The sequence below is a fragment of the Dipodomys merriami genome, unplaced genomic scaffold (assembly GCF_024711535.1).
Source record: "Dipodomys merriami isolate MVZ:Mamm:240054 unplaced genomic scaffold, mDipMer1.0.p SCAF_1, whole genome shotgun sequence".
NCBI classification, from domain to species: domain Eukaryota; kingdom Metazoa; phylum Chordata; class Mammalia; order Rodentia; family Heteromyidae; genus Dipodomys; species Dipodomys merriami.
Genome location: NW_027202270.1, coordinates 90,833,386 through 90,855,479, shown reverse-complemented (window position 1 = coordinate 90,855,479; position 22,094 = coordinate 90,833,386). Strand labels below are relative to the sequence as shown.

General features: G+C 51.1%; 1 protein-coding gene across 1 annotated transcript; it reads right to left on the bottom strand.

Annotated features, from left to right (window-relative positions):
• Window positions 1-8,857: 8,857 nt before the first annotated feature.
• Mmp14 (matrix metallopeptidase 14) lies at window positions 8,858-21,851 on the bottom strand. Its single transcript, XM_070024950.1, has 10 exons — window positions 21,465-21,851; window positions 16,591-16,739; window positions 16,180-16,302; window positions 15,504-15,811; window positions 14,119-14,280; window positions 13,588-13,748; window positions 13,043-13,181; window positions 12,766-12,916; window positions 11,687-11,802; window positions 8,858-10,758 (listed from the first exon to the last, which is right to left on the bottom strand). The coding sequence occupies exons 1-10, from the start codon at window positions 21,570-21,572 to the stop codon at window positions 10,421-10,423; spliced, it is 1,755 nt and encodes a 584-aa protein (XP_069881051.1). The 5' UTR covers window positions 21,573-21,851; the 3' UTR covers window positions 8,858-10,420.
• Between the last annotated feature and the right edge of the window lie 243 nt (window positions 21,852-22,094).

Genomic DNA, 22,094 nt, shown 5'->3' with positions numbered 1-22,094 from the left:
GAGGGACAGTGCCCAGGCCCAAAGTTCAGGCCCCATGACTGACAGAAAAAAAAAAAAAAGGTGAGAGTACAAGGCCCTGAGTTTAAACTGCAGCACTAGCACAACCATACATTTAAAATGAAAAACTGTAGCACAAAAAATGCAATAATATAGTACTTCGTACAAGATAGCAACAGGAATTTTTTAAAGGATGTTCATAATTGTGAAACTGGGACTAAGGAATTCTTGTCATGGGGTGGAGAGGAAGATAAGATGATGGGTGCATGCTGGATGTTAGAAACTCACACCTGTCATTCCTAGATGCTCAGAAGGCTGAGATCTTGAGGGTGACCATTGAAAGTTAGTCAAGAAAAGTGTAGAAAAGTCTACGAGACTCCATCTCCAAAAACCCCAGCAAAACTCAGGGCCAGAAGCATGGTTCAAGTGGTAGAGTGCTAACCAAGTAAGTGTAAAGCCTGGAGTTCAAACCCCAGTTTAAAAAAAAAAAAACCAAAAAACTGTGGTGCACTGGTTTATACTTGAAATACTAGCTATTCACGAGGCTGGGATCTGAGGATCGAAGTTTGAAGCCAGCTGGGGCAGAAAAGTCTCTTTTCTCCAATTAACCACCAAAAAGCTACAACTGGAGATGTGGCTGAAGTGGTAGAGCGCCAGTGAAAAAGTCACGCTGAACTAATAAAGAGGACAGCAGGCCTTGTACAGAGAGAACTCCAAGATACTCTGCAGTGCAGGAACAACCTCGCTAGGACTCCTGACCCTGCCTGGGGTCAGAGGCTGGTATCCTCCCCTGATCAATGCCTGGAGGCGTCCACAGGAAGACAGTGTGGACAATTCGTGGGGGCTCTGAGGGTACCGTGAAGTCTCAGCCCTTCCCTCCGGCAGCCCCTCCATCAAGAAGCCCCTCTACTGCCTCTCCTCCCAGGAGTCAGGAAGGGCTGCAGAGCAACCTCCTCACTGGGACGGAAACTCTGACGTTTCCCTCTCTGCAGCTGGAAGGCTAAGAACAGCTAGTCTGCCTGTCTAGTCCAGAGTCCCACCCCTTTAAGTACAGGTGTCCAGAGTGGAAATCGGGGAAGGGGGAAGAGGGAAGGGAGGGCTGGTGGCATCCTTGGCCTGGATGGCTCTGGCTTCTCCTTTTCCCCTCTTCACTATCCTGAGTCCAATCTGCAGTTCCAATGCGCAGCACAAGGGGGTGCCACCACCTAGCAAACTGCCCAGGGGACTGCTGGGGCGGGAGAGCCAGAGTGGGATGGGTGTTTCTCTAGGTCTCCCCACACCCCCACCCCACTGCTTTTCTCCATGTAGAGCTCACGTGCAGTTTTGAGAGGGATGGGTTAGGAATGGGGAAGCACGTGGCGACATCTGGCTTTGAGTTTAGAAGTGTGGGGATGATCTAGCCTTCCTTGCTATACTCTCCAGGTCAGAGTACTGGATGGGCCACAAAAGGGCAGCAGTAGGGTGGGAAGTAGAGAGTTGCAGAAAGGCTGCAGTGGGGTAGGGAGCAGGGAGGTTAGCACTTCCCAAAGAGTTGGGGTGACACTACCTAATAGCACTCCCAGATTAAGGGCAGGCTAGGTAGCATTGTGGGGAGTGGCAGGTAGGCCCTATAGTAACAAAGAAGAGGTTTTGATGTATGAACTACTTCACCTTGGCACACACACACCACATACACACACCACATATACACACATACACACTTAAAATTTTTTCCTTCCTTCCTTCCTTCCTTCCTTCTTTCTTTCTTTCTTTTTTGCTGGTCCTGTTCACTGTCCCTGAGCCTCTATGTGCTCAAGGCTTGTGCTCTACCACTTGAGCCACAGCACCAGTTCTGGCCTTTTCTGAGTAGTTTATTGGAGATGAGTCTCATGGACTTTCCTGCCCAGGCTGGCTTTGAACGATGATCCTCAGATCTCAGCTTCCTGAGTAGCTATGATTATAGGCATGAGCCCCTGGTGCCCGGTTCATATTTATATTTTAATTAAAACAAACAAACACAGGGGCTGGGAAGATGGCTCAGTGGTAGAGTGCTTACCTTGCATGCATGAGGCCCCATTTGATTCCTCAGCACCACATAAGCAGAAAAAGCAGGAAGTGGTACTGTGGCTCAGGTGGTAGAGTGCTAAGGTTGAGCCAAAAGCTGAGGGACAGCACCCAGGCCCAGAGTTCAGGCCGCAGGACCAGAAAAAAAAAAAACAAAAAACCAACCCACAAAAACACAAACTCTCTGGTACTGGGGATTGAGCCCAAGGGCCCAGTACTTAAGCTATTGTTTCTGAGCTAGGTTCTCATTAAGCGCTATGATTAGCATTGAATTCATGATCCTCATACCTTACCTCCTGGGTAGCTAGGATTACAAGTGTGAGCCATTATGCTTGACTTCCCTAGCATTTTTAGAAAGCCTCAGTCTTGGTGGTACATGCCTGTAACCCATCATTTGGGAGCCTGAGACAATAGACTCTCCAGTTTCCAGGTCAAAAGTGGCATAGAAAATACTATTACAAAACAAAACAACCACCAAACAATTTTGGAAGACTGAAGTTGTGACTTGGAGGATCACATGTTTGGGCAGGAAAGTTCACTAGACTCTATCTCTAAAGTAACCAGCAGGGGCTGGGAAGGTGGCTCAGTGGTAGAGCGCTTGCCTTGCATGCCTGTAGGCCCTGGGTTCAATTCCTCAGCACCACATAAAGAAAAAAGCCAGAAGTGGCACTGTGGCTCTAGTGGTAGAGCGCCCAGGCCCAGAGTTGAGGCCCCATGACTAGACCCCCCCCCCCCAAATAAAAGTAACCAGCAAAAGACAGTGCTGGAGGCATGGCTCAAGTGGTAAATCACCAGCCTAGTAAGCATGAGGACCTGACTTCAAACCCTAGTACCACCACCAAAAATAAATAAATGATTGAAGTAAAATATAAAATGAAGTTCACAAAATATGGTAATGATTCTTTAGTCATCTAATCACCATGTATATACAAATATAAGGTTGGTTTTTTGGGGGGGGTCCGGTCGTGGGGCCTGAACTCTGGGCCTGGGCGCTGTCCCTCAGCTCTTCAGCTCAAGGCTAGCACTCTACCACTTGAGCCACAGCGCCACCTCCGGCTTTTTTCTTTTTGCTTATGTGATGCTGAGGAATCGAACCCAGGGCCTCATGCATGCAAGGCAAGAGTTCTACCACTAAGCCACCTTCCCAGCCCCATAAGTTTACATTTGTTTATAATACTAATCACAATAAAATCACAACTATCCCCTGTATATATCACAACGGTCACTGGCAATTCAATTCAACCAACTTAAGTGCCTGTTGTATGCCTAGAACCATGTTACCTATATGTAAGAAAAATGAGGATAGAAGATGTTTGCCATGGCCCAGGTTGGTTTGGTATTATGCAGCATAGGAAATTCTTAGCAGTATTCTACCATCAATGTCTGGTAAAGGAGGGCAAGAGCAGGGCTCATGTCTGTAACCCTAGCTACTCAGGAGTCTAAGACCCAAGGAGGGAGGTTCAAAGCCAGCCCAGGCAAAATTAGTCTGTGAAATTCTTATCTCCAGTTAAACAGCAAAACACTGGAAGTGGGAAGTGTGGCTCATGTGGTAAAGCACTAGTCTTGAGTGAAAAAGCTAAGTGAGTGGGGGCTGGGGATATGGCTCAGTGGTAGAGTGCTTGCTTAGCTTGCATGAAGCCCTGGGTTCCATTCCTCAGCACCACATAAACAGAAAAAGCCAGAAGCAGCTGTGGCTCAAGTGGTAGAGTGCTAGCCTTGAGCAAAAGAAGGTCAGGGACAGTGCCCAGGCCCTGAGTTCAAGCCCCTGAACTGGGAAGAAGAAGAAGGAGGAGGAGGAGGAGGAAGAGGAGGAGGAGGAGGAGGAGGAGGGAAAGGGGGAGAAAAAAGAAAAAGCCAAGTAAGAACTCAAGGCCTTGAATTCAAGCCCTAGTACCTATACACATACAAAACAAATAAATAAATCAGAAGGAGGGCCACAGCTGTGGGCTCCACTCTCAGCATCCCTAATTTGAAAATTTAACATATGAAGAATTGTCTGCCATGTCTGAGCATACTAACTCATTATTATAGTCATCAAAATTTGTTAAACCTCTTATCTCCAATGAACTACCAAAAAGTCAGAAGTGGAGATGTGGCGCAAGTGGTTGAGCACCAGCCTTGAACAAACAACAACTAAAAAAAAAAAAACCCAACCAACTAAGGGATAGAGCCCAGGCCCTGAGTTCAAGCCTTAGCACTGGTGCATGCACGTGTGCACACACACACACACACACACATGCACACACAGTATAATGGACTTTCCTGGCTTTGAGCTATGATCTTCAGATCTTACTTCCTGAGTTAGGATTACAGACTTGAGCCACTGGTGCCTGGCTCCTGCTTCCTGGTAGGCCTTCTGAGGCACCCGCTGGAGCTCCTACATGGGAAATCCAGCCTTGCCTCATGTAGACCCCCATGCTGCCCAAGTCAAGGAAGTGCAAAGTGGGAAGTCAACTGAGTATTCAGGATGTGAGCTATAGTGAGGCAGCTCCCAGACCCGGCCTGCTCTCTGACTCAATGAGCTACTTCAGGCACTTTTTTGAAGGAAGTCCTTCCGTCTATTCACTAGGTCTGTTCTGCCTTTTTTTTTCCTTCTGGTCCTGGGGCTTAAACTCTGGGCCTGGGTACTATCCCTGAGCTTTTGTGCTCAAGTCTAGTGTTCTTGAGCCACAGCTCTAGTTCTACCTTGTGTGTGTGTGTGTGTGTGTGTGTAGATAAAAGTCTCATGGACATTCCTACCCTGGCCAGCTTTGAACCATGATCCTCAAATCTCAGGCTCCTGAGTAGCTAGGATTACAGGCGTGAGCCACCAGCACCCTGAGCCTGGCTCTGCTGCTCTTTTGTACTCTGATGTGGGTCTTTGGGAGCAGGGAATAAGGGGCTTCAAGAAATGCCAGGCTTGCCCAGGAGCTGGTGGCTCAAGCCCGTAATCCTACCTACTCAAGAGACTGAGATCTGAGGATCAGGGTTTGAAGCCAGCCCGGCCAGGAAAGTCCCTGAGACTCTTCTTTCCAATAAACCACTAGAAAACCGGAAGTGGTGCTGTGGCTCAAGCGGTAGAGTGCTCACCTTGAGTTGAAGAACATAGGGACAGTGCCCAAGCCAAGAGTTTAAGCCCCACAACCGACAAAAAAAAAAAAAAAAAAAAAAAGCTGGGCTCATCATGGAGGCAGAGAAAGCTGCTCCCTGGGGGTAGGATGGCAGCCCTGGTTAGAGGATACTGCTGTGGAAACCCTGGGCCAGGACTGATGGCAGAAAAGGACAGGAGAGGGAGGCTGGGCCTGGCTGGGAAGGCTGGCCTGGAAGGAGCTGAGCCTCGGCGCTGGGCCAGGGTGGAAAGTATGTGTGTGAGCTCACTTGGAAGGTGGCTTTAGGCCAGTCAGGCTAGCCTCCCTTCCAGGCCCTGGCTGCCTAGCCCCTCATGGGCTTTTCTAGGGTTCCCCAGTCCCCCAACACTGAAGGACAAGGGTAGAAACCCCAGGGGTGGGCTGGGAATGTGCTTAGTGGTAGAGTGCTTGCCTAGCATGCATGAAGCCCTGGGTTCCATTCCTCAGTACCACATAAACAGAAAAGGCTGGAAGTGGCACTGTGGCTCAAGTAGTAGACTGCTAGCCTTGAGAAAAAGAAGTTCAGGGACAGTGCCCAGGCCCTGAATTCAAGCCCCAGGACAGGCAGAGAAAGGGAGAGAGAAAGAGGGAAGAGAGAGAGAGAGAGAGAGAGAGAGAGAGAGAGAGAGAGAGAGAGAGAGAGAGAGAGAGAGAGAGAGAGAGAGAGAGAGAGAGAATAAAGAAACCCCCAGGGGTAGGGTAGATGTATAATACTGGTCTCTTCAAGGATGTGAACTGAGATTTGGTGTGGTCAGAAGGGGATACAAGGGCCGCAGGAGACCCTGGCTAGAGTTCCTTGGGGACCTTAGGAGCTTGGTACCAACCCAGAGAGCATCTGCCTCCCCGTAGGCTTCTGAGCATAGCTGCTCACTACCCCTTTTCCCTTTCCCTAGCTGCTGTCACAGTCCACCGTCCCTTTGGTGCCTTCTCTCTCTGGCCTTTTGGTATCAGTATTGGAGCTTAAATTCAGGGCCTGGGTGCTATCCCTTAGTTTTTTTCACTCAAGGCTGGGACTCTACCTCTTCTTCCTTTCAGAATGCCTGTTTTTCTTCCCCCAAAAAAGGGAAGTGAAGAACTTCAAGGTGCCTTCCTGAGGAAGACCCTTTCTCTCTGCTCCCTGTTGCCCTCCTGTCCCTGTACTATAGTGCTGTATGACGCGACCAGCAGGCTGCCTGTGCTGATACATCCTCAGCACACACTAGCATGTGTCCACTCAGCGACACAGGAGCCACACTATGAGATACCTCACCCACCTTATCAAACCCTATTTATGAAGGAGGCTGAGATCTGAGGATCTCAATGCAAAACCAGCCAGAGCACTCAAGTTGGTGAGGCTCTTCTCTCCAATTAACCCCCAAAAGCCAGAAGTAGAGGTGTGGCTCAAGTAGTAGAGTGCCAGTCTTGAGCAAAAAGCTAAGGGACAGCAGCCAGGTCTTGAGTTCAAGCCCTACCTAGAGAGAGAGAAAAAATGAGATCTTGTCAGAAAATCAGTCATGTCAGGATTTTCAGCTGTGGTCCTAAGCAGGTCATTTGTCTTTTTTATTTTAGGTCTCCCTTCCTTCCTGGATGAAATGGGGGCCATGTTATTGCCTGCTTGGCTGTGGACTGTGAGGACCTCAGCAGGCGCTAGTTCCTTTCCTGGGAAGGGAAGACACACAGGGATAGAGAGGACTGGGAAGTCTGTCAGACGGCAGGGAGAAGAGTCCTGGGGGAAATTTGCAGGGGGGTTACCCAGATCTTCTGTGGCTGAGGGTGTTCCCCTCCAATGAGCAAGACTCCTCTTCCATCTTCCCTTCCCAGCCCACTGACCCAATGCCTGGCTGGCAACCCTGACACTTAGGCCCAGCTGGTGGCAGGAACCTTGGAGAAGGGGAGATGATGAGAGGGAAGTGCTTGGCCCCCTCCAAATGTGTGGGGTGCACTGGTGAGCAGAGCACTGCTCCTCCTTGACCCTTGTTCTCAGTCCAGCAATTTCTCAGACCTATTTTCCTGGGCTCTGCCCAGGAAATCGCCTTGAAGATTCCCGTTGGCTTTCTCCTGGCCGCTGAGACTCACAAGCACTGCTTTCGAATAAAGGAACTTGGAACCAAGGAATTGGGTCAGGCCCAATGGACAAACCAGGCCAGGCCAGAGAAAGCATTTTGCAGATCTTCAGGAGCCACACGGCCCTCTGCCTCCTGTCACCTCGGCCTGATCCCAGAGTTCTTGCAAGTGGGGCCTTGTGATCACTGAGACCCCTCCCAGGGTCACAGGGCAGCTTCTCTGGGATGGAACAGGCAGCCCCCAGCCTGTCAGAGGCACAGGATCCCCTGTAGCCCCCACAGTTCTGAGTGTGAAGTCAGGCTTTTACCTCTTCTCCCTTTGTCTCTAGTCCTCCCCTCCCATCTCTCCCCCTTGGCTTCAGAGAGCATCTTGTGATTCCAGAATCATGGCCAAATAATTTCCTCGTGATGGGGAAACCGCACTCCAGCCACAGGAGCCTTAGGCTCCCCCTCTCCTTCCCTCTGGCAGCCCCTCTCCCCGGGCTCTTCACTGGCTCCAGCTGTGTTTTGCAGAACTCCCACTGGATAACATCTGTAATTGTCTCCAGATGTGGACCACAAAAAACACAAAGGGGCCATGAGCTCATCTTTGGAGTTTCTTGCCACAATTGGGTCCTACCACCCCCAGATGCCCTTGACTTCCTTGAGTTATCTTGTCAGTACCCATCCCCTCTGCTGGAGGTGTTTGGGGGAGACACTGTCCAACTACACTAGAACACATAGGCCCTGCCAAACAGCTGTTGGCAGGGTAGGTGCCAGGGTCAGGGTTCTTGGCTGGTAGGATGGTGGGGGTAACCCCTTCTGCCAAAGCAATCACACTAACCCCCTTGAAGGGCAGCTGTGTGGATGCCTGGCATGGGTGGGGCCAGGGCTCTTGGAAGTGGGCTGTGGAGGGACCTGGGCTGGAGCCCAGCGGGCTGGGCTGAGGCAGGAAGGGAAGGCGGTAAAGGAAAAGGGCTGCTCTCCTCCAGTGGAGCTGACTCAGCAACTGAGCTGATCCCGCCCTTCGGGCTGGTTTTGGAGGAAGTGTGGGCCTACAGCCTGAGAACCTTGTCTGGGGCAGAAGTTTCTAAAGAAAGAGGACACAAAGCCTAATTATTCTGCCCTTCCAATCTGACCATCCTGGCTCCTTAGGGGCACTTTGAGGGTCACTTTGTTGCCAGAAGCCAGGGTCTGTTCCTGTGGTTGCCTTCTGCCCCTACAGCAGAGTCCAGGCTGCCACTGAGCCCCAGATTGAGCACAATCAGTCATGGTTCACAATTGTGGGTCACAACCCTGCTATAGGAAGAGATGTGAGAAAGCTGAGGGTCTGTGGCCAGCTCACACAGCAGGGTAATGCAAATTAGGAAGATTTTTCCCACTGGCTGTGTCTTGACCACTTCCTCAGTCTCAAAGGCAGCCTTTTAAGGCAGGTTGGGGGACGAACAGCTGGCATCTCTCATCTGCTCCTCTGCCCCCAAGGAGGTGTGCCCCACTCCCCAACTCTGGCTCCTAAATCCCTGGTTAATCCACCAAGAATAAATGTGTTCTTCCCTGCAAAATACCAAACCCCACCTCTTGGAAAGCAATGCTTAGGATGTCTACTCACTTCCTTTCCAGCCCTTCTCAACCACGTGCCCTCACCCTGGTACTCCGACACAGAATTACAACCAAACATAGATCGTGAAACAGTTTATTCTTTGTGGAAAGGTTGAACAAGGTCAAAAATGTCCTTAGAGGGCACTGACCCAGCCCCGCCCCGCAGGTTCCTGGGGTCAGATGCCTCTGCCCCCCACCCCCACCCCTCCCCCTCATTAACAAAAAGGAACAATTTGAATGGAGTTCATATATAATAATTATAATAAAAATATACATTAAACAAAAAAAACAACAAACAAAACAAATTTAGCTGAACTGCCAGCACCGTTCATCCCATTTCCCCTCCCCCATGCCCTCCCCCCCTGACATCCCTCTTCTCTCACTCCCTCCACAGGGTCTCTCACTCTTAAGTCCCCAGTACCATGACCACCTTTGGTGGCCGAAGGAGACTTCAGATGGATGGGCTGGGTGGGAAGGAGGAGGACAGTACACCACGGGTAAGATGGGCTGAGGCATGTGGGTACCTAGGAAAGGGACCACCTCATCAAGACATAGCCAGGCACCTGCCCCTCACTGGGGTAGTGAGACTGACTGAGCATTTCCAGGTCTCTGAGGCCTTCTCTGGTCCCACAAATACGTTACTTCTCTCAGTAAGGTCCCGAGTCTCCTGTCCTGAGAGCTCCAACAAAATGTACCCTCCCCTGGGTACCACAATCCACCTGGTAGTGCCCTTGTGGCCTGCCCAGCCCCTAACCATACACTGCTGCCACACTTCACTTCCTGTCTCCTTTGGTTACTCTGCCCTTGGGTCCCAGCCCCAGGTGCCTGCATTTGAACAAGGCTCTCCAGGCCCATCTCTGGGGCTCTAGACACAAGCATCTCTCTTTGGTCCCACTCTACCTTAGGCTACACTCCTCAGCTCTTCCAATCTTGAGATTCCCACCCAAGGCTAACATTCGAGAGGGGTTAGGGCTGCCAGAGACTCCTTCAGCCCCAGTTTAGTCCTTAATGGCTAAGGCACTTGCTTTGGAAGTTTTCCTGGGAAGGAAAGACAGAGAGAGCTCTTTGTGGATCTTGACTGAGCAAGCCACCAAACACCTCTTTGAATTTACCTGCCAAGGTCTTAAGGTGATGGAGCAATCCTCACCCCCTCACGTTCTCAGGGACCTTCACCCTCCCCACAAGAAGATCTGATTCCAATCAGCCAAAGAATGGCTGGAGACTGCCAATTGAGGACACCTGAGGCTTCCTGGACTGGAGTCCCCAGAGCCTCCTGAGGTCAGAGTTCAGAGGTTTAAGGTATGTCCAGGGATGGAAAAGGAGCAGATGACCCCATTTGACCTTTGCCAGTGAGGTCTGAGGGTCCTGCCTTCAAGCGTAGAACCCCCATGACATTCACAAAGAGGCTGAACACATACCAAGCTACAAGGCTCCCCTGAGGCTGGAAGGGACCCCAACTGAGTCCTCAGGGAAGGCCTAGGGAAGAAGTGATGTCAGGAGTGAGGGGTGGGAAAGGCCAGACAGGGAATACAGAAGGGAGGCTGGAGGGAAGGGGCTCAGGATGAGTGGGAACAGCCCACCCACTACCACCTGCTGCTACTGCCTTCACAAGCAAAGTCCTCAAGGTAGCAGTGGGTGAGCCAGCGGTGGGGGTCAGACCTTGTCCAGCAGGGAACGCTGGCAGTAGAGCAGTCGCTTGGGGGTCCCATGGCGTCGGAAGAAGAAGACAGCAAGGCCCACTGCCAGCACCAAGAGTAGCAACAGCACAGGCAGAACAATGGCAGCTGCATTCACAGCCCCGCTGCCTTCCTCATCCACCTCGATGATGATCACCTCTGCCTCTTCTGTCTCCTCTGCAGCCTCATCTGGCCGGCCCCCTGATGGGCAGCCCATCCAATCCCGAAGGGCTGACTTGGGGTAGCCTGGCTCTACCTTCAGCTTCTGGTTATTGAACTTCCAGTATTTGTTTCCCTTGTAGAAGTAAGTGAAGACTGGACGATGGTAAGGAGGATAAGGGGTGGAAGAGATGGGGGCCGGAAAAATCCCAAAAAGAAGAGCAGAAGGATGATTGGTTAGTGTGCCATTCAGCTAAGCTCATTTCAGTCTTTCTGAGTATGTTTTCTCTACTGTAAAATGGGATCAATTATGGAAAGATCGGAAGAGTGGGGATTCATGAAAGTAATTAGGTAGGTCAGTGTCTTTACCTGGTAAGCATGTCACTAATTTTTTTTTTTCCTGGTGGTGGTACGGGAGCTTGAACTCAGGGTCTGGGCACTGTCCCTGAGCTTCTTTTGCTCAAGGCTAGTGTTCTACCATTTGAACCACATCACTGCTTCCAAATTTTCTGAGTGGTTTATTGGAGACGAGTTTTATGGACTTTTCTGCCCAGTCTGACTTCTAACCACAACCTCAGATCTCAGCTTCCACTCTAATTGAGCCACAGCTCCACTTCTGGCTTTTTGATGGTTAATTGGAAATAAGAGTTTCATGGACTTTTTTTTTTTTTTTCCGTTGGTCATGGGGCTTGAACTCTGGGCCTGGGTGCTGTCCCTCAGCTCTTCAGCTCAAGGCTAGCGCTCTACCACTTGAGTCACAGCGCCACTTCTGGATTTTTCTGTTTATGTGGTGGTGAGGAATTGAACCCAGGGCCTCATGCATGCCAAGTAAGCACTCTACCACTGAGCCACCTTCCCAGCCCAATCATGGACTTTCTTTCCCCAGCTAGCTTTAAACCTCGATCCTCAAATCTTAGCTTCCTGAACAGTTAGGATTACAGGTGTGAGCCACTGGCACCTAACAGCACTCCATGATTATCACTATCAACTGCCTTCCACATGCTGCTGCTCTCTTTCTGCTCTTCCTGAACTCCTTATTCCTAAACTCCTCTCAGCTTTTTTTTTTTTTTGTCGTAGTACTCACCTTCATCACTGCCCATGAATGACCCTCTGGGAGACTCAGGGATTCCTTCCCAGACTTTGATGTTTTTGGGGTACTCGCTGTCCACTGCTCTGAACTCTTCATTGAAACGGTAGTACCTGGGGGAATGGAGAATGAAGATAGTGACTAGCCACTAGGCATGATCTCAGAGGGTAGCAGGATGCAAGACAGAGTGCACCAGTGAGCAAAGGGTAGCTGTGGGGGACAGGGATTTTGAGTAATGAGAGCTTTCAGCTGAAAGTGGTAGAAGGAGGAGGTGGAAGGGAGGATCCAGGCTACAAGGAGCCACCAGCAGCCCTTAATGACAGTGCCTGGCTGCTGGGGTGGAGGCACAGTGCTGGGGGCAGGCGGCATCAAATGACCAGGTTTGAAATAGTGACCCGGTCACGTCCCACTCATGCAGCACCCAGTGGAGGCTGTTCATTGCTAGGCAACAATGAGGGTTCAGCCCACCCCTTCTCCAGGGAAACATGTTGACCGGAGAGTGGTCCTTGCTCCAGAATTTAGGAAGAAGGAATTTTCTTTTTTGGTTTGAACTCAGGACCTGGGTGCTGTCCTGAGCTTTTTAGGTGCTCAAGGCTAACATCTACCACTTTGAGCCATAGCTCCACTTCAAGTGTTTTTGTTTTTGTTTTAGGTGATTAGAGATAAGAGTCCCACAGGCTTTCCTGTCTGGGCTGGCTTGGAAGCAGATCTTCTGATCTCAGCTAGCTACCTGAGTAGCTAGGATTATAGGTGTGAGCCACCAGCATTAGGCAAGGAATTTTTTTTGTGTGCCAGCACCAGGACTTAAATTTGGGCATGGACATTGTTCCATAGCTTTTTCATTCAAGGCTGTGTACTACTCAAGCCATTGGGTTTTTGGTGGTTAGTTGGAGCTTAGAGTTGCACAGACTTTTCTGTCTAGCCTGACTTTGAACGTTGATTCTCAGATCTCAGCCTCCTGAGTGTCTAGCTTTACAGGCATGAGTCATAGGCACGAGGCTGGGTGAGAGAATATGAGGGTGGAATGACAGTAGCTTTTGAGGTTAGAGGCCTGGGGTAAGGGCTTGAGGTCTTACTTGTTTCCTCGGAAGAAGTAGGTCTTTCCATTGGGCATCCAGAAGAGAGCAGCATCAATCTTGTCAGTAGGCAGTCCTCGGCCCAACTCCTTAATGTGCTTAGGGTAGCCAGGTTCTAGCGAGGCCTCATCAAACACCCAATGCTTATCTCCTGGCAAAGACCGAAAGGCAAAATCGGAGTTGAAACTGGCTCTGAGGTTATTGGGAATTAACTAGAATCAGTTCCTCCAAAGAGACACTCCCAACTCCCAAAGACTAAAGAGGAATGCCTAGTTACCTTTGAAGAAGACAAACTTGCCATCCTTCCTCTCATAGGCAGTATTGATGGATGGAGGCAGGCCCCTCCAGAACTGGCCAATGGGCATTGGGTATCCATCCATCACTTGGTTATTCCTCACCCTCCAGAACCAACGCTCCTGGAAGCCAGGTAAGGTACGAAGAGCACATTATGACTTGTGGCCTAGTCCTCTTCTGTTATTCCCCTGTTGCCCTTTGTCCCTTGATTTTATTTTATTATTATTATTATTTTTTGGGTCCAGTCGTGGGGCCTGAACTCTAGGCCTGGGCGCTGTCCCTCAGCTCTTCAGCTCAAGGCTAGTGCTCTACCACTTGAGCCACAGCGCCACTTCCGGCTTTTTTTTCTTTTTGCTTATGTGGTGCTGAGGAATCGAACCCAGGGCCTCATGCATGCAAGGCAAGTGCTCTACCACGGAGCCACCTTCCCAGCCCCTGTCTCTTGATTTTAATTTGTAGTCCTTCAGTTGCCTCCCTGCAGGGAGTCCTTTTGCCCATCCCCCACACCAGGGCACTTCTTCCTCTCACCTTGAAAACAAACATCTCCCCTCGAAGCATGGCAACAGTATCAAAGTTCCCATCACAGATGTTGGGCCCATAGGTGGGGTTTTTGGGCTTATCAGGGACAGAGGGCCAGGAGGTAGTCCTGGGTTGAGAGGGTATCTTGGTAGGTGATCCTGACTCACTCCCTGGGGGAGACAATAGAGGGGGAAACTTCAGACTTGGAGAGAGTATAGATAGAATAACAGACAGATGGGCAGGTAGCTCTCAAGGTATGAATAGGCCTTTGGGGAGGAGGAAGCAATCAGTTTAGAGGCAGAGTGAAATAGAGAGAGAGAGAGAGAGAGAGAGAGAGAGAGAGAGAGAGAGAGAGAGAGAGAGAGAGAGAGAGAGAGAGAAAGTGAGAGGGGGGAAAGAGAGAGAGAGAGAGAGAGAGAGAGAGAGAGAGAGAGAGAGAGAGAGAGAGAGACCTGACCTGTAGCACATGAGAGAAGGAACATGCACAGACCAGAAGGACCAGGAGGGACAAGCAAGCAGGTGTGGGTATGGATTACTTACCATAAAGCTGCTGGATGCCTCGCCGATCATCATCAGGCAACACAAAGTTCTCTGTATCCATCCACTGGTAAAAGGGTGCCATAATGGCTGAGGGATCATTGGAATGCTCTAGGCCCAATGCATGGCCCAGCTCGTGCACAGCCACCAAGAAGAGGTCGTTCCCTGGAGGATTGAGGATGGTGAGATGGCAGTCTGAGTGCCTTCTCTCAGGCTCTTTCATCCTCACAGGAGGTTTCTGTTTCCACACTGTCAGTCTGTTTCCCACCCAAGCTACCAAATCTGTAGGGTCAATTTCCTATTTGATATGTGAGGCACACAGCCAGTCAGTAACCTCCTCTGGCCGGAATGGGAGTGCGATGCTGAGGGTAGCATCACAATTGCAGCAGACATGGGATGTAGAAGCAAAGACCCTCCGGGAGCCGGCTTTTTTCCAGGAGCTAGACATGATGTTTGCCTGGAAAAGTGAAGTCAAAGACTTCATCCAAGGAGTGAGACGGGACTAGACTTAAATAGTTAAAATCAGATTCTTGGGCTAGGAAATATGGCTTATTGGTAGAGTGCTTGCCTAGCATGCATGAAGTCCTAGGTTTGATTCCTTAGTACCATATAAACAGAAAAAGCTGGGAAGGTGGCTCAGTGGTAGAGTGTTTGCCTTGCATGCGTGAAGTCCTTGGTTTGATTCCTCAGCACCATATAAGCTGAAAAAGCTGGAAGTGGCGCTCTGGCTCAAGTGGTAGAGTTCTAGCCTTGAGCTAAAGAGCTGAGGGACAGCGCCCAGGCCCAGAGTTCAGGCCCCACGACCGGCAAAAAAAAAAGGACAGAAAAAGCCGGAAGTGGCTCTGTGGCTCAAGTGGTAGAGTACTAGCTTTGAGCAAAAGAAGCTCAGGGACAGTGCCTAGGCTCTAAATTCAAGCCCCAGGACTGACCAAAAAAAAAAAAAAAATCAGATTCTTGCTTTTGTTAGAAGTTACACTAGGAGGTCATTGTGGTCCTTTCTAACACTTAGGTGGGTTTCTTTCTTTGGTTGTTTGTTTGTTTTTGTTATCTTCTTTTTCTGTAGCTCAGGGATCGAACCCAGGGTGTTGCACTTGCTAGGCAAGTGTTTTGCTACTGAGCTACATATCAGTCCCTTTCTAGAGCTTAGAATTTCCTTTATATGGAGACAAGGTTCCCTATGTAGGTTGGCCTAAATCCAGGTAGTCTATGGTGGTCTCCATAGCCAGGCTGGCCTTGAACTTGAGATCTGTCCAAGGCCCTAAATGCTAGGATTATAGGTATATGCCTCCTCAGTTGGTAGAACTTAAGGATTCTGGAAAGAGGAGGAACTCTTCTTCCCAAACAACTTCCAACTCTCCCAGAGTTGGACCCAGGGCTGCTTCACTCACCATTTAGATCTTCATTCCGGACAGTCCAAGGTTCAGCAGAGTCAAAGTGAGTGTCTCCTCCAATGTTGGGGCCTGGGAAATAGGCATGGGCCAGGAAGCCACCCTCACCATCAAAAGGTGTGCTGTCACCATGGAAACCCTCGGCAAACAAGATCATGATGTCCGCCTGTTTTTCATGGCCCTCTCGGATGTAGGCATAGGGTATTTCACGGAAGCGCAGGGGTGTGGCACTCTCCCACACACGGAATGCCTTGCGGATGGCCTCAAATGTGGCATATTCTCCCACCTTGGGGGTGTAATTCTGTATGCTGAGGTACAGGCATTAGGGGAAAAGATGAGGTGTGTTAGTATAACGGGGGTAAGATTCTCTTTCCCTCTGCTCTTCTACTCTGAACTGTCCAGCCATCTTTGCCAGATCCAGTCTTCTTGCTGCCTCATGTATGATACTTCAGCACCAAGAACTGACAGTATAGGGGATCTTTGAGCTTTGACTCTCTGGCACTGGGCACATCTACTGATGGCTGCCACCTCTTTCAAGGATTACAGCCATTTTCCTCCCAATGTCCAGGATGCTTCCCAGGAAGGAAGGGGACAAGTTCAGGAGGTCTGAGTCTCTGCATAACACAACTGACTTTTCTCCCTAAAGTGAGAAAAGTCATAGGCCTGTTGAACTTACCAGAAAGTGATCTCATTATGCTGCCATTTGAGGCCCTGGATGGCATAGCGCTTCCTTCGTACATTGGCCTTGATCTCAGCCCCAAACTTATCTGGAACTCCACAGCGGGGACGCTTCATGGCCCTGGGTAGGAGGACGGGGTCAGTACAGAATAGGAAAGAGAAAGATCTCCAAAGGGAGAGGGTGGGGTTCTACAGAAGGCCCTGGATCCTGGCCTCTGGCCCCAGCATCAGTGTTGGGTGAGGCTGTAGATGTCAATGTGGGGAAAGGCCAAGGTTATGAGGTTAGGGTTTGGATCAGCTTATAAGGAAGGGGTATGGGGAAGGAGTCAGGCATTCAAGTGGTAACATTTATGGTGTTCAGTGTTGTCATGGGTACTGGGCAGGATTCCTGCCAGGGCCAAGCACTTACTTCAGGGTGTCTGAATCAGCCTTGCCTGTCACTTGCAAACCATAGAACTTCTGCATGGCAGCAATGGCAGCTGAGAATGACTGGGGTGAGCGCTGTGTGTGAGTACGTAGGTCCCCAGGAGGCAGGTAGCCATACTGCTGTAGCCAGGCCTGTCAGGAAGAAGAGTATGGCTTAGAACATTCCCACCAGCCCCCACAGTACCTGACATCTGCCCATGGCTTTGTGAGGAAAGCATTAGATTCCCAGACTTACTCTAGCAGCAGGTATGGAGGGATTCCCAGACTGACTGCTGGCCTAGACTCCAGAATGGCTTGTCTCTTTGGGGGCTGCCCGTGAGCCCACACAGACTACAGACTGCTGTACCCTTCTTGAAAATCTGAAGGCTGGTGGCTTAACAAAGAGTTCCAGGATGTTATATCAGAGCTGTGATTCCTTCCAATATTTGTCAGTGTTCCTGCAAATGTGGCAAGTCCCATCTGGTAATGGGTTGGGCCCACGATGAGAGGTGGTGTCAGGCGGAGGGGCTCTGCTTTTGGACCTGAGTCGAGGCTGTCCTAGAACAGAGGTGCCACACCTCTAGGACCCTCAGAGCTGAGATTGTTTGTTTAGGAAAAAGGACCTAAAAGGGGTGAGAGCTGAGCACCAGTGGCTCACATCTGTAATCCTAGCTTCTCGGGAGGCTGAGATCTGAGGATTGCAGGCCAAAGCCAGCCCCGGCAGGCAAGTCCATGAGATTCTTATCACCAGCTAACTACCAAAAAGTTGGAAATATAGCTGTGGCTTAAGTGGTAGAGCACTAGCCATGAACAAAAAGAGCTGAGGGAAAACCTCTAGGCCCAAGTTCAAGTGTCAGGACCAGCACAAAAAAAAAAAAAAAAAAAAGAGGTGGAGTTGACACTGGCTGCTGACAAAAGCAGAGAATCTGAGGCCTTAGAAGTCTGCAACAGCCATTATCCCCATCCAAACACTATCTTTTTTTTTTTTTTCCCCCAAACCAAGATCCTCAGATCTCAGCCTTTTTAGTAGCTAAAAATAATAGGCATGAGCCACTGGCAGTTGGCCCAACACACTATCTGACCTACGGCTGGGACATAAAAATCTATTCAAGATTCTCAGTTTAGTGGGAGATGCAGGAGGTGGTAGAGACTTGGTGAGTATATTTCACTTCAGGTATGTTGTGAATTGTCCAATTATAAAGGCTGGAAAATTGTCTTAAAGTTGGGTTTTTAGTGTTTGACTAAGAGGTACACACTCTGTGAAGGTATCCAAAGGAAATGGTCAGCCTTTCTTGCAAGAACAATGGATGGAGTGTTTTCCTAATTCTTGAAAGTAAAATTAGTTCAATTGATATATGGAAAATGAAGATGTTTAGATTCTTTTTTTTTTTTTTTTTTTTTGGGTCCGGTCATGGGGCCTGAACTCTGGGCCTGGGCGCTGTCCCTCAGCTCTTCAGCTCAAGGCTAGCGCTCTACCACTTGAGCCACAGCGCCACTTCTGGCTTTTTTCTTTTTGCTAATGTGGTGCTGAGGAATCAAACCCAGGGCCTCAGGCATGCAAGGAAAGTGCTCTACCACTGAGCCACCTTCCCAGCCCAATGTTTAGGTTCTTTAATGGGGAGATATGACCAAGAGAGCTAGCTCTGGTCCCTGCTCCAGCTGTTTTTAATGAGTCTAGAGGGCTGGGAAGGTGGCTCAGTGGTAGAGTGCTTGCCTTGCATGCATGGACTATGGGTTCAATTCCTCAGCACCACATAAGCAGAAAAAAAAAGCCAGAAGTGGTGCTGTGGCTCAAGTGGTAGAGTGCTAGCCTTGAGCTGAAGAGCCGAGGGACAGCGCCCAGACCCAGAGTTGAAGTCCCACGACGGGACCCCCCCCCCCCCCCGAAAAAAAAAAAAGGAGTCTAGAATGCGCTGCAGGTTGTAAAGGGCAGGGACTTTGAGGAGAGAGGGAAATAGGCTGCTGTTGTGTGTTGCATCCTCTATTCATAGCATGCATCTATTTCCATACAGCCCTTCCCTCCTAGGCCCAGGCACTAATGATGGAACAATACTCTTGCGCAGGGTCTGGGGGTGATTCAAGAGCAGCTGACTGGGGACCTGTGCCCACATGGGGAAGAATTGCAACACAGTTCCGGGAAGTATTCCCCTGAGACTGATGGGAATTAGGACCTGAGCTGTAAACAGCCCAGTCTTTTCCTAGTCAACAAGGTTTGGTCTCCACAAACCTGGTGTATACAGGAGGGGAGCCCAAGCCGGGGGCCGGTGGCTCATGCCTGTAATCCTAGCTACTCAGGAGGCTGAGATATGAGGATCATGGTTCAAAGGCAGCCCGGGCAGGAAAGTCGGTGAGACTCTTATCTCCAATAAACTACTAGAAAACCAGAAGTGGTGTTGTGGCTCAAGTGATAGAGTGCTTGCTTTGAGCTGAAGAGTGCAGGGAAAGCACTTAAGCCCAGAGTTCAAGCCCCACAACCGACAAAAAATAAAATAAAAAGGGGAGCCAAGCAGTATGCTCCAACTGTAGAGGTGTTCTTCCTGAGCTGCAGGCTTGCCCTGACCTGTGCTGGCTGATGCCACAGCCAGTGTCCTGACAAGGCCTGCTGTGGCCTGTGCCCAACTATGTAGGAAACTCTCTTTGCCCCTAGCCTCACCTGCAGGACAGACACACCCCGGGCTTCTGATCCCTGCTGGGAGCGCAGCTGCTTTAGGACTTGGAGGATGGGAGTGGAAGTCAAGAGGAATGAAGTCAGAAACCTCAACCCTCTTAAGCCAAGCTAAGATGAATGCTCCCAAGGCAGGATGATAGAAGGGAGGGCAGTGAAGAGGGGAGAGTTGCCTCCATGGGCGCAGTTCCTCTCCTGTGAGTTGCTCAGGAGGTAAGCAAGTTGAACTAATCACGCACACAATTCCTGTTCTGTATTCTATAGAGGAACATGGAGGCTTAGCCAGAAAGGGACTTCCCTTGATTCAAGTGAGCCATAGGCCTGGAAAAGAAGTGTCACCATCCTTTTCCTGGACAAGATTCTTTCTTCTGTCTTACAGGGAAGGCTCTGAGCAAAGCAAGAACCACAGAAACTATGAGGTCTGAACCACAGAAGAGAGGACTCTTCTGTCTGCGGCTGGGTGGGGGGAAGGGCAGATGCCCAACAGGCAGAGGGCAGGAGAGGGCTCAGCTGGAGCTAATTCAGGGCTGTAGAGGCCTGGTGGAAGGGACACAGATGCCTAAGGCCTAAGGCCATACCAGCTTTTCCTTTAGATTGGCCTGGAGAAGGAGCAACTATGAGCCACAGAATGCAGCAAAGCCCCGATGAATGAGAAAAGTCAGGCACTCCCCTGGAGAAAATAGAAGGAACACTTCTCATCTCAGGTGTCCTGGAGAGCCTGGGGGATCTTCTGCTCTCAAGTAGGCCCTGGCTTCTAGCCTCTTGAGCCTGCCCCTCCCTCTCTTTGCTTCCCACCCTTCTACGGCCCAGAAGCAAATGGTGGTTCTGGCACTGGGACATCCATGACCCACTTACAGCTGGGCCAAGGGCTGCCGCCCATCCCCACAGGGCCTAGTGGGGCATGGGAGGGGAAAAGGCAGGGCAGTGAAGTTGGCAGTGGGCAGTGCCGCCCCCTCCCCCCCCAATTCCTAGGATCCTTTTGTTAGGAACTTTTTTTCTGGCTCAGGTTGAGATTCCAGGCCTGGTAAAGGGGTGCCTTTTTCCCTGATCTTAGTCTCCAGCCCCTGGGGGAGGGGTCTGGGAACACCACAATTCCATTCCAAGGACCATCCTTTCCCCTTCAGCCCCAGATCCCTTTAAGGACACAGAGAGTGTGTTCTTTCTGGAGAGGTTTTTTTCTGGGGGTGGGACCAGGACTGGGACCAGGGCAGACACAGCCAAATCCAGATCCCATTCCCCCCCCCCTCCCCAATCCTGGGCCTTTCTCAGCCCCTCCCGACCGCACCCAGGCCCTTGCCGGGCTGAGTGGGTTGGAATGGCCCAAAATAAGAAGGCGATTAAGTCAGTCTCCCACCTTCACCCTAAAATAAAAGAGTGAGAGAGGAAAAACTTCCTCCGATCACTCCCACGCGGCTTCTTCTAGGGCCCGGTGGGCAACGGTCTGGGAGCGGCTAGGGACAGGAGTGGGGGGAGGCAAGAGGACGCGCGAGGGTGCCTGGTCCGGCCTTCTCCCCACTCCCGGAGCGACGCCCCCAGTCTGCGTGCAATTACCGCAGAAAAACAATTAACTACAACAAAAAGGGCCTGAAGGCGCCGGCAGGGGTGGGGAAGGGGAGGCAGAGGCTGGGCTGCGCCCCCGGTTCACAAGAAGAGCTTTGTGCACAAGGAGCGGCTGCCAGCGCGCCAGCGCCGTCTCCCCACGCCGGGCTCCGGGCGGGGGCCGAGGGTCATCTCGGCCAGGCCGGGGCGCTGGGCGGTCTGCGGGCGGCCGCACCTGGCCGCAGATCGTCCGCGGAGGGCGCGCTGGCTCCACTCGCGGGGAGCGCGAGGGCGCAGCGAAGTTCACAAACAACAAAGTCGCGCATGACAAGGGACCGGGACACGCAGGGTTTGAGCGAGCGCGGTCCAAATGTCTTAGATGGAGAGCCCAACTAGCTGAGGAGCGAAGCCCCGAGCCCTGGGGGCAGGGGCTGAACAGTTCTTCTGAGAAAAGGAAGGAACAGGAAGGAGTCAGTGGCAGAGTGGGGGTTGGTGGGAGGCAGGCAAAAAGTTGGATCAACTTGGAAGTTTGAGGATGAGAAGGGAAAAGAAAGGGAGGGGATCCTGCAGGCCGGAGCCGCAGAGACCCCCAGAGTCCTCATCCGCGAGGAGGTGTCGGTCCCATTGGAGACCCCTGGGATCGCGTCCCCAGCGGGCCAGAAGAGCTCACTTACTTCGGGGCTGAAGTTGCTACTCTGGGCCGAGCCCAGAGAGGCGAGCGCCGTGCCGAGAGTGAGCAAGGGCAGCAGGAGGCAGCGGGAGGGCCGAGGGGCGGGAGACATGGTCTGAGAAGTCCGGGCAGCCGGGCCAGCCGAGCCGTGGGGGGCTCCGTGGCGGGGCCCAAGCCCTGGGATCGCGCCCGCTGCTGCTGCGGCGCGTCTTTGTCCTGGGCAGGTAGCAAAGTTGAAGTCCTGGAGCCCAGTCGGCCGGAGAGGGGATTGTTCTTGAAAATGTCCGTTTGTGCTTCTCTTTCCCGTTTTTATCTTTCTTCTGCTTAGTCGGCGAACTGGGTTGGAAGCCCTCGTCTTTCTTTTGGTCCCTCCCTTCTCCCCGCAGCCTTTCCTCCACCCCCGCCCCCAATGCCCTCCTTTCCTGGTGGGGACGTGGTTATTTCAGCCTGAATCCAATTACAGCAGAGCGCTGGAGGGCACACACACACACACACACACACACACACACACACACACACACACACACACACAGAGAGAGAGAGAGAGAGAGAGAGAGAGAGAGAGAGAGAGAGAGAGAGAGAGAGAGAGAGAAGAGAGAGTAGGGGACCCTGGGGACGGGATGTGTGGGAGACT

Coding starts and splice junctions, on each gene's coding strand:
- Mmp14 (XM_070024950.1), bottom strand. CDS start 21,572: ATGTCTCCCGCCCCTCGGCCCTCCCGCTGCCTCCTGCTGCCCTTGCTC. Junction 16,740..21,464: donor GTAGCAACTTCAGCCCCGAA/GTAAGTGAGCTC, acceptor TCTTCCTGACAG/GCCTGGCTACAGCAGTATGG. Junction 14,281..15,503: donor CCGGAATGAAGATCTAAATG/GTGAGTGAAGCA, acceptor TCAATCCTCCAG/GGAACGACCTCTTCTTGGTG.